The 12,535-nt window shown below is 27.6% G+C and overlaps 1 protein-coding gene across 1 annotated transcript; it reads right to left on the minus strand.

Moving 5' to 3' along the window:
- Window positions 1-11,457: 11,457 nt before the first annotated feature.
- LOC137815491 (protein DOWN-REGULATED IN DIF1 11-like) lies at window positions 11,458-11,937 on the minus strand. The gene has a single exon (XM_068618607.1). The coding sequence runs from the start codon at window positions 11,935-11,937 to the stop codon at window positions 11,458-11,460; it is 480 nt and encodes a 159-aa protein (XP_068474708.1).
- Window positions 11,938-12,535: the final 598 nt, after the last annotated feature.

Below are 12,535 nucleotides of genomic sequence, written 5' to 3' on the forward strand. Positions count from 1 at the left end.
AAATGGGTTGGTTCAAAATCCGAACAAATCTGAACCGTTTATTGGGCTAGGTATTCGTTGGGAGCGGGTTGGTCCCACCGATTTCAACTATTTCAAATTTTGTTATCACATGTGGCAAAGCTTTTCAAATATTTCTTTATGTATTGCCATTTTTCTCTAGTTACATGAAAACATATACACTCAGTTTAATCTTGTTACGTGTCTATATTTTTTGAATTTTTTTTCAAATTTTATTTTTAATCCGTAATAAAAAATTAAAATCAATCTTCTTTTCTAAGACTGTTTAAAAATTGTTGAGACTAAAATTTAATTTAATGAAAAAATAGGGTTTAAGAAAACCTTTTTCTTTAATAAGATGAAAGGCTATAAAAACTTAACAAAAAATTATTTATGAAGTTACTTTAGAGAAATTAATGACATGACAAGTTAACGGAATAACCTAATAGTAGGACCCTTATACCTTGACACTGTACAGTAAATACATACTCTTAAAAAAAACAAAATAATATTTTAATTATTTTTATTTTTATTTTTAATTAAAAGTATTAAAATATTATTATAAAGGATTGTTGAATGTTGTTATTTACTGTTATAGTGTTAACAAAACATTTTCCTTGTAAGATGTAAGATATTGATAAAAAAAAATATTTAAAATTCAGATTGTTAAATTTTTTCTTTAAACATTAATAGTAGAATTTGAAAAAAAAATACTAATTAAATATATATTAAACTCTTTACCTTGTGTTTCCTTAGTGGAGTACTGATCATGATGAAGGAAGAGGAAAAATAGTGTTTGGATCAGACTATTTAAGAAAGAAAGTACAGATAAAAAAGTGAAATTGAGTATTTCACTTCCTCTCTTCTAAGTGCAATAATTCTCCAATAAAATTAAGTAAATTTTATGATTTTATCTCATTATCCTTGCACTCAATCACACAAAATATTTTCTCTGCATAATCAAATATTTAAAAATATATTTTAACTAATTAATTATTATTATCATATATAAAATATAATCGATATTATATATATTAACGAAAATACAGAGTTAATGCGTATGTGTATCCAATTTTTTACTATTATTATTATTATTATTATTATTATTATTATTATTATTATTATTATTATTATTATTATTATTATTATTATTATTATTATTATTATTACAAGCACTCTCGCATTCACATTTTTTTTATCTTTACAACACATGTGACACCATTAAGTAATCAACCAAAAATTCATCATCAATTGTTCAATCAACATTAATCATGAAAAATACAAAAGAAAAAAATATAATGAAATATGTTTTTTTTTTTTTTGCATTGGACCCACAGAGAGACTTAAGTCAAATCTTTCTTATCTTTTACCACCATCACCATCGTCAATCACTTTCTCTCCATATCCTCCATCACCACCATTCCCTTATTTTTAACCCTCTCAATCAAATCCCAAAACATAAGCATTTCGCTTGTTTGTTCTTCGACTAACTCCTCTCACTCCAACCTATGCACTTTTATCTAGTAGTTTTTTTCCTTTCAATTTTTTATTTCATGAACAAAATCCTACTATTCTTTTTTTTCTTTAATAGTTCTATTATAAGTTTGATTAAATTGTTGTCTTCGTTTGTATTGTATGTCGTTATTTATGTCAGCACAATAATAACAATATTGTCATCATACAATGCCAAAGACATGCATAAATGAATAAAAAAATAAAAGTAAATTCAAACATTACATTTCGATTTTCTACTTTATAATTGAAAAAACAATACTTACTTGTTGGTTTCGTGGTTCTGAAAGGAAACTACGACTTCTCATATTTTGAATTTTGAATATGAAAATAGAAAACGAAAAAAAGTGTTTGATGGGATAAAAGTGAAGATGAACTAGATAAAAGTGAAGATGAACTGGAAAAAAGATTCAATTGTGCAATGCTCCTTAGCAAGCTCAATGTTTAGTTTTGAATTTAAATTTTTTGAATTTAAACATTTTTTAATTTAAAAATAATGTTATGCATTCTGTTATCCTTTTGAAATATAAAATAAAAACTGCTCAAAATGACAAATATCTCCTCTCATATATTTTTAAAATAATAAAATAAAATATAAATATAAAAATAAAATTGAAATAAATTAAAATAGTAGTTAAACAGGAGAATTCTCTTTATATATAAATACAATATATAAATTATATGTATATTATTATTATATGTATTCGTATCTTTTAAATATCAAATATCATTAAGTAAAGATAAGATGAAAACATTTTCTCTCGTCATCTATGAGTATCTACCTACAATTTTAATAATTAAGTTATAGTAAAAAATATATTAAAAAAATTTAAATAATTATAATTATATTAAAGTAATAAGATCATCTGTTTCATTAATTGATTAAGAAAGAATAAAATTAACGTTTGGATCAGACTATTTAAAAAATGATGTACAGGTAAAAATTGAGTATTTCACTTTCTCTCTTCTAAGTGCAATAATTCTCGACTAAAATTAAGTAAATACTATGATTTTATCTCATTATCCTTGCACTCTTTCACACAAAATATTTTTTCTGCATAATCAAATATTAAAAAATATATATTAACTAATTAATTATTATTATCATATATAAAATATAATCGATATTATATATATAATCGATTATACGGTTAAAACAAAAACTTAAGGGATAATCTATTATATATACATAATTCATTATATATATATAATATAATATAAATAAAATCTCATTAAATAAATTTATATAATAAAAACATTTAATAATATAAACAAAAATAATTATTAATAATATAATAAAAATAATATAATTACTTATGATAAAAAAAGTAAATTTATATAATAATAATATTATTATTTATAAAATAATATAAAACAATATTTTTTAATTCAATTTTATTTTATTAAATAAATTATTTTTATTTTTTAAATTGAAATATTTGATTGTATAATTATTATTATTTTAGAAATATTATTCTAATATTATCTTTTTCGTATAAAAAATTATTTTAGTATATTATAATTAGTTATAATGATTTTTAAACCTAACCCTACCCTAGTGTCCAAATCCAAAATGGTTAAAGTGACTCCAAGCATAAAGTTTACACCCTTACTTTAATTCTAACCTATAAGATATTGATTCTTAATTATTTTTCAAATATCTTTTACAGTTTTTAGTATGAAAATAATACAATTTTTTTAATTAATTAAAATCTACACAGAAAAATTTATATTTCATTATTCAAATAATTTTAAGATAATGTTACATTTTAAATTATTTTAAAAAAATAAAAATTTATTCATAATTATCACATCACTCATAAATTCAATAAAAAAAATTATTTTCCTCTCAAATTACTCTAAATCCACTCTCTTAAATCATCTTCTTCTTAATCCAAATACACAGTTTAATTTATTTCAAAAGAAAACCTAACATGGGATTGTTTTAATAATGTAGTGAGCATGTATTCATGGGTATTATTACTGATGTATTTGTATTCGTGAATCATGTTTTATCTTAAATATTTCTAGTTATATGCATAAGCTTACCGTTTAAATATTGTTTTAAAAATTCTTGAAATCTTTTAAATATTATTTGTACACTAAATAAGAACACATTAAGTTATCATATAACATATATAGATTATTTTAAGATACTCAATTCTAAGAATTAGCACTGACTTACAAATAATTGATTATTTGATATCATAATCAGTAACAGTATAAGTAGATTAATTAATTATCTCAAAATATAATTTATTATTTAATTATTGTTTAGAATATTGTTTGGAAAAATAATTAATTATTACTTAAAATAGCTGATTAAATAGTTTATGATAAATTTTCATATTAACACAATAATTTATTATTACATGTAATAATTAATTAGCTTTATTTTTTTAAGTATGCAAATGCAAGCAAGTTTTTTTTTTAATTTTAAATGAAACACAATTTTAAGAGATTTTTTTTATTGCATTTTTACTTTAAAGAAGAGATCAATATTGCTCCAAGATTCAAAAGACAAGCATTATTTAACTCTTTTTTAGAAAAAGAGCTTTTGATAAAGATCATTCTTTTCATGTCGTTTAGGAGAATTTTCTTTGCACTTTATTATGTCACATACACATTACAAATGATATCTTTTCATCATTTTCTATACCTATTATATTTGGTACACCTAGGTTTGGTGTGAAAATGTAGTAGGTTTCTACACTAAAGTTTTTCTTTATAGTTCTTCAAGAAAGTATATGGTGTTGCATATGGCATGTGTGGTGTGTATATAACTTGGATTTTCAAGAATAATGGAACAATATAATAACCACACACGCACGACGTTGTGGTGGAGTGTGCGGCGGTAGCAGTCGCACAACGGTGCAGAGTACAACGGTGGCAGACATGTGACGTGCAGTGTACGGCGACGGGACGCGCTGCAGATCTGTGGCGAGCAGTGTGTGGCGGTGGAAGACACGCCACGGTGCGGTGCGCAGAGGTGGATGTTGGTGGTGGTCCAGTGTGTGGCAAATTTGTGGTGGGTACCAACGTTGCGGTTCTTAGCGGTAGCTTGTTAGTCTTTGCGAATGGCAGAAGTTTTTACAGGTTTTCTGATCTCATTGGATTGTTTGATGGATCGAGAAGTGTCTCCCAATAAGAAAGCATCTGCTATGTCATGTTAAAGGAAGATATTTGTTCAGGCTTTTGGGAAATGCATGTGACATTCCTTTGTCCCAACTACCTACTCCTTGTATTAAGAGAGACATGATTGATGTCCGGATTGATGAGACAGATTACTTGGTTGGTCTTGAGGATTTCAAGACTCATCTTCAAGGTCGGATTATTCTATCTAAGGGCGATAAATGTCTCACACACCTGGATTTAACTAAAAAGTTGCAACCGGTGTGGAAGACTCTTGGACCGTGGAAAACAATTCTTTTTGGGAAGGGTTTCTATGAGTTTGAGTTTGCTTCTTTAGAAGACATGCGATGGGCCTTTGGGATGGGTTCCTTGAAGTTATCTCCTAGTTTCTTGAGATTGTTTTCTTGGACAAAAGACTTTATTCAAGCCACCATGAAGAGTACCAAAACTCAAGTCTAGGTTAGAATCTACAATTTGCCTTTGGGGTATTGGAGACCAAGGGCGATATTTTCCATCATCAGGGGTCTTGGTACTCCTTTGAATTTGTATGATCATACTATGAGAAAGAATAGGGGTATGTTTGCTAGAGTGTTGGTGAATATTGATCTGTTGTCCCCTATTCTCAATCACCTCTTGGTTGAACATCCAGACTTTGCTTTTGTAGCTGGTGTGGAATATGAATGGCTCCCTCCATTTTGCTCTCACTGTAAGCTGATTGGGCATAAGCTTGCTCAGTGTCGGGTGATTCATGATCAGGTTCGTGTTCCTGAGCCTCAACATAAACCTTCTCAGAAGACAACTTCTGATGAACGGGAACGGGGGAGGACCGCGGCTCCTAAACAACATAAAGAGTATCAGAAGAAAGATCCGCAGTTGAAGCTCGTGGAAGGCCCCACTGATAAGTTGAAAAGTGATGCTCCTGGCGGGACTAATGCAGGGTCACTCTTATGTCGCCTTGCTTCTGATAAAATAGGTGGAGGGTGTTAGAATATATGGCCTTAAACGAGATGGGGGGTGAATTGTTTAAGAAAGATTTTCAGAAACTTTTAAGCTTAGAATGAAAATACTTCAAGAAAACCATAATTAAAAAATCAGTTTTTCCAAAACATAAAGCAAAAGCACAATACTGGAAAAACAATCAGTTGTTTTACCAAAACAATCGGTTGTTTATACCAGTTATCAAATAACAAAACTGAATTTAAAGAGATAGGGATAGAGAGATTGTACACAGTTGTTTATACTGGTTCACTCCAAACCCAGAGCTACATCCAGTCTTCTCAGAAACCCTGAGGAAACCCACTAAGCAATCACACCTTGATCACTTACACAACAACCAAGAGAATGACCTTGAACACCTCAAGAAACACACTCTCCTTGGCCAACACACCAACACTATGATTGCTGATCTTGATCCCCTCAAGAACACACAGCCAATCTCAGCAAACACAGAAATGAAACTTGTTTTTCAGAGTACAAGGATTACACTTGTTACAGAAGTATATCTGAAATCAATACAAGCATAATCTTATTTCATACACTTTGATCAATCACAAACTCTTAGCAATCTCAGCTCTTTGAAAAACTCAAAAACTCTTAGTAAAAACTTGTCAAAGATTAATTGTCAAATCTGTTTTTCTGAATATGTTCAAAGATGTAGTTTGTTATCAAATCTTAACAAACTCTTAAATTGCATTTAAAGATTGGTCAAAGCATTTAATGACTGGAGCGTAAGCAGTTAAAACATTTAAAGCTCAGTCAAAGATAAAACAGTTTTTCTGTTATGGTCCCAAAACAAACAATCGGTTGTTTCCTCGAATCAATCGGTTGTTTTGGTACTTAACAGTTCAACCATTTTAAAAACAGTTTTCAATCTTTTTCTCAAAATACCTAAGTATAAACAATCGGTTGTTTCGACAAAACAATCGGTTGTTTTAACTTAGTTTGAAAACATTTTACTTTCACAAAGATTGAGAATGCCTATGCTTTAGATTTAATCAATGGGTGGATTACAACATCCAAACTACCCCATAACTATACTAAACCAGCACAGCAACATCAAGCACAGCAGAGGCTTCAACATCCTTCAAAGGATTTGGATTCTTCAAAACTTGAACACCACTTGGTTCAACAGAGGGGAGGGTGATTTTGCATATATGCCTCCTCTAGAGGATGACTCAGATCATGATAGGTCGCCATCCAGACAGGGGTTGTCCACTCCCATTTCAGATTTCCCATAAACGGGGATGTTAAGGCATTCACTTGCTATTAATACAAGGGCTCAAAGTCACATTCAGTTACGACTCCTATTAATGATCATCATGTAAAGGTCTCTGCTCCTATGGTTGTACCATCTTCGTTGCGTTCTACCTCTCCTCGGAGGACTAAATCACCTGCACATTCTAAAGCACCAATTAAGACTCCAATTGATGGTCATCATGTGGAGGTCTCTGATATAGTGATTGTACCATCAATGTTGTCTCATACCTCCCCTCGGAAGGCTAAATCTTTTGGGGATGTTAAAGCACTATCGTTGGTCCTGCAAAATCACTTTTCCTCTCTTGATGGTTTGGAAACTACAGATGTTGTTTCAAAATTTTGGGCCGATCCTAATGAGATGGAGGAGGATGCCAATGATACTGGAGAGGAAATAGTTTGCACTAAAAGAAAACTAGGGAGACCACATAAAGGGCAGTGGTCTTCTTTAGCAAATATTGCAGGGTTATCTGATGGTGCTAGCATTCCGGATACAATCTCTCGGTTTTGAACAGGTTGTGATTGGAATATCCTTTTATCTTTACAGTAGATGCCTCATTTTTTAATCATATCATGGTTAGGGAGGAACAAGATATTCCTAATTGGATTCTAGATGAGTCTGACCGGTTCACTCTTAAATTGGCTAGGACTTTTTTCTTGGAACCAAAAGTTCCCTATGGTTGGAGTAAATTCATTTGGTTTTCATCTATTCCACCTTCCAAAACTCTAACTCTGGAAAGTTTTTTATGGACGGCTTCCTACAAATCAACATATTCAGAATAAAGGTTTGCATATACGTTCTATGTGTACGCTTTGAGAAAAACACGAGGAATCTATTCAACATTTATCTTTTGAACGTTCTAATGCTTTTCATATTTGGAATTGGGTTCAACAGATTTTTCTTACTTCTCATTTCTCTAATAAGGATGATTTTCTTTCTTTTATTAAGAGTGATGGCAGTCCTTTGGTTAAATTGATTAAACTTGTTGTGATAACTTTTTCTATTTGGATGATATGGCGTATGAGGAATTATGCTAGATTTCAGGATAAGATTGAGGTTTCTAGAGCTATTTTGACAATTAAAGATTTAACTTGTCTAGTGAAAAATTTGTTTAAAGCTTCAATGAAGAATGATATGTTAGATTTTAATGTGATTAAGTTTTTTGGTATTAATACTCGTAGTAGTAAAGTTTTTTTGTCCTCTTCCTGTTAGATGAGATTTTCCTTCATCAGGCTGGGTTAAAACTAACATTGATGGGACTGATAAGGGGTATTCTGGTTTTGCTACTTGTAGAGGTATTTTCTGTGGGAGTATGGGGAGTTTATTGGTGCTTTCTTTGCACTTCTTGAAGTTCAGAATGTTATGGTTGTTGAGTTTTATGGAGTTATACATGCTATGCAGGAAGTTCAAAAGATGGGGCTTATTAATGTCTGGCTTGAATGTGATTCTGTCTTGGTTTGTGTTGCACTTACTGCTAGGACTAATGTTTCATGGATACTTTGTAATCGATAGAATACTTGTCTTAATTACTGTGGGAAAATAAGGTTCATGGTTACTCATATTTTTCGTGAAGGGAATGTGTGTGTTGATAAGTTGGCTAATTTAGGATTTATTCATAGAGAATAATTTCATTGGTATAATAGACTTTCATCAAGTCTATTCTTAGAATTCTTTATGAATAGGTATAGTTTACCTATATATCGTTTTTGTTAACATATGGGTTTTGCTCTAGCCCCCATATTTTTGTATTTTTTTTTCTTTTTTTTAATAATATTTTTTTAATGTGATGAAAAATGATTGTTGTTACTTGAGGTGTCAGCCTAGCAGAGATGTCAAGTTGCATAATGATGCCTAACATGAAAGCTTTTATATAAAAAAAAATTACATTACAAGAAAATCATTAGTAACGAAATTTATAGACAAAAGATAATTAGTCACTATATTAACTAAACTAAATATTATTCTAGAGATTAAAAAATTATTAATATCTAAATTATTTTGTATTATTAATACAAATTTACAAAATGAAATTGGTATCTAATTTATAATCTAAAATATTAGTAACTAAAATTTTGGTAGTTACTCTATATACCAATCTAGAAACCATTATATAAATTTTTATTAATAATATAAACCACTTTAAATATAAAAAAAAGTAATTTATAAAATAATTTCTAAAATAATAATTAATTATTTTAGTATCTAAAATAGTGTTTATTTAAAGATTTGTTTTAGTGCTAGTTTAAAAATTATTTGTATCCTTTTTCTCTTTCCCTTATCTTTTCTATATTGTTCTTTAGATCTCTTAATGCTCAAGGGTTTTAAAAAAATTGTTTCTTAAATACTTTTGTTTGAGTGATTCTCGAAAAAATTTAAGGAGAAAAGTTTGTTGTTTAAAAAGAACAATTTTACATCAATGTGTCTCTCTCTTAGTTGTATATAGCCTTTTTATTTCTACATTTAGCACGTTTTGATAGTTATTTTAAGTTGTTTATCCAAAAAAGGGTTGGCATTCATAAACCTTTGTTGAGAAGACTTTGATTAATACCTTCACTTTTTACGGGTATTTGGAATATAGTGATTAATGTTTTTTTTCTCTACTAAAACGGTTGATAAAAATACCTAAAAAAATGTATTTTTTGAACTACAAATGAGAAAAAATGTGCTCATTATGAGTAAAAGTCAAAAACATTATTTCTCAACTTTTACACTTGATGAATTCTACTAAGAGTTTATCATCAAGTATAAAATATGTGTGGTGGTTTTAAAATAAATAAAAAAAGTACATGAAACTCTTTCATCAACATAAGTGAAAATAATGAAAAAATCAATAAACGTATCATGTCTTATGGTTAGCTTTGAATCAGCAAATAACAAATATAAGTAATTTTGACTTTGAAGTTTATTCAAATTATGATCAATTGTTGAATGTCTTCGATGATTTGCATGATAAAGCTAAATTGCTTAATTATTAAATGTATTGACTTGATTAAAAGAAGAAAATGATAACTTAAAAATAGATCATGATGCTTTGGGAATGATTTAAAAAAATCATCATGTAACTTGTCATGAAAACTTTAGATTGTAAAAGTTGAAATCATTATGAAGTCAAAAGTAAATAGATTTTGTAAAACTTATTCCAAATTCACAATGGAAACATCAAATCTTAATGCACCCCATAATTTACAAACATCTATCTCATCTTTTGTGACTCTGTGTATTGTTTGAAGAAGGGATATTTATCCAACACATGTTAAGAAAGGATAAATTTTGGGAATTTGAAATGAATTAGATGAACTCAATCAATTTAAGAGAAATTATGTGTGAGCACATGACCCAGAATAAGGTAAGATTTCTGTCTTTAATTTTTAGAACATTAAATTGTGATATAACAATGTGTTTATGAAGCTTAACGTATGAAACAAAACTTCATTACATATATTTGAAAAATAAAAGAACTATTGGGTTTCAACATAAATATGTTAAAATTTGATTTTATTAAATGGATACTATTAATTTAAAATATACTATTTTTCATAAATTTGATTTTATTTCAAAATTTAAAAAATTCAATTTATTTCCTTAAAATTAAAGAAATATATATATATATATATATATTTCATTAAATATTAAATATGAGAAATTAATATAATTATTTAAACTTGTATTAGTTTATGTAAGATCTGAGTTTTATTTTAAGATTTATATTTTTAAATAAACATTAAAAAAATTACGAAATAAGAATTAATTTTGAAAAATAAAATAATTAATTACTATATTAATTAAATTAAACATTATTTTATAAATTATAAAGATTATTAATATTTAAATTATTTTTTATTATGATAAATAGTTTTTAAATATATAAATTTAAGTAAGCTGTGGTTTCTATTAGCAATTCTGTTAACAAAATATTACTAAAAAAATTGAGTAATAATTTCAAAATTTTATCTCTATCTAAATAATTTAGTAATATTTATTGAAATTTTATAAAATATTTATATTAGTGATATTTTTATAATTTGGTAAAAAAATATTCTTAAAGACTTTTAATAATAATTTTAAAACATTGTATCTCTGTTAGAAAAAAAATACTAATTTTTAATAACAGTTTTATAGCGTTACTTTTTTTATTAAAAACAACTAAAAAGATTTAATAATATTTTTAAAATACTATCTTTTAATAAATAAATATTATTAAAATATTTAGTAACAATGTTATAAATGTTTGTATTGATACATGAAATGTTGTTAAAAAATAGTAAGATTTTTTTTAATAAGCAATTGTTAACATTATTAATAGTAGTGATACTTTCTAGATTGTTAATTAAACAATTGATGTTGAAGATTTCGTAGTTTATGTTTTTTTTAACAATGTGTTCATTGAATAGTTATAATAAATAACTAGTCATGATCAATAAACTTTAATAATTCACAATATAATTAATAATAATAATTTAGACATATCAGAAGTTATAAATTAAAAATAGTATTATTTTTCATAAAAAGACAATATTATAAATTAATAATATTATATTTAATGTGACATATATTACAATTTGTCATATGAATAACTTTGATTCAGCACCAGTACTCTCAGTTATCTCAGGAAAAGGTGCATCAGCAGGTTCAAAAGTTGGGTAATCTTCATAAACACAATCATTCCAAACATTTTCACTTCTCTGAAGGATCTGAATCTGGTTTCTCCCATAATTTGGTGACTGCAAAATGTATTTTGTCATATCTTCATGGCAGCGTTTTCCTACATGATTCACAAGTTTGTCACAGCAATAACTGCTAACAGTTTCATTGCCAAAAAATATAGCTGAGAAAATCTTGCCACCACAATCTGGGTATAACTTAGCAGCACATTTTTGTAAATATTCTTCATATGATGACAATGGTCTTGGTGCATGATTTGTTTCACCATAAGAACTGGGTGATGATGTTTCTGGAATCTTGTCTGAAACTCCTGTTTTCATCATTGAAGTAAAGCTAATTGTGAGTAACAGTACTAGACAAAAGTTGTGGAATGTGGCCATGGTTTCAAAGGTGATGATGGCTTTTGAGGATGAATTGCAAAATTTGATGATGGCTTTCAAATGGTTTCGAATACTATAATATATAGTAGAGTTTTTATAACATTTACATTAATCGGTTTTCATATTTTTAATTAATGTGCATTAAAAATTTGATAAAACGTAGGTTATAACGTAATTCGTGAACAACGATTGCTCTATTCCTTATGTTTTGCAAATTAGATTATGTTGTTTCAAATATAACTGTTCATAATACACTGAAAACATAATTAAATTTTTACTCTAAAGCTAACCCTAGACAAGTAAATAGGGTAATATAGGAGCAAATTATCCCTCCACTTCCATATTTATATAAAAAATATTTTTAACCTTTTTAAATTTTTTAAATAATTCTAAATGAGCAAACGATACCTAATCACCTCAAAATACCACAAATTTTACTTCAATCATCAACGTTCATCATCAACCACTACAAACAACCACTTTCACCACTTAAAAAAAAATACACCACACTCTTCAAAATACTCTAGAATATTCTTAAAATTAAGAAAATATAGAGGTGTAGGAGGAATATATAGAAGTGTAGGGAGAATTTGCCTAA

The sequence above is a fragment of the Phaseolus vulgaris genome, chromosome 1 (assembly GCF_000499845.2).
Source record: "Phaseolus vulgaris cultivar G19833 chromosome 1, P. vulgaris v2.0, whole genome shotgun sequence".
NCBI classification, from domain to species: domain Eukaryota; kingdom Viridiplantae; phylum Streptophyta; class Magnoliopsida; order Fabales; family Fabaceae; genus Phaseolus; species Phaseolus vulgaris.

Excerpts from the sequence above, each read along its gene's own strand:
- LOC137815491 (XM_068618607.1), bottom strand. The coding sequence starts at position 11,937 with ATGGCCACATTCCACAACTTTTGTCTAGTACTGTTACTCACAATTAGC.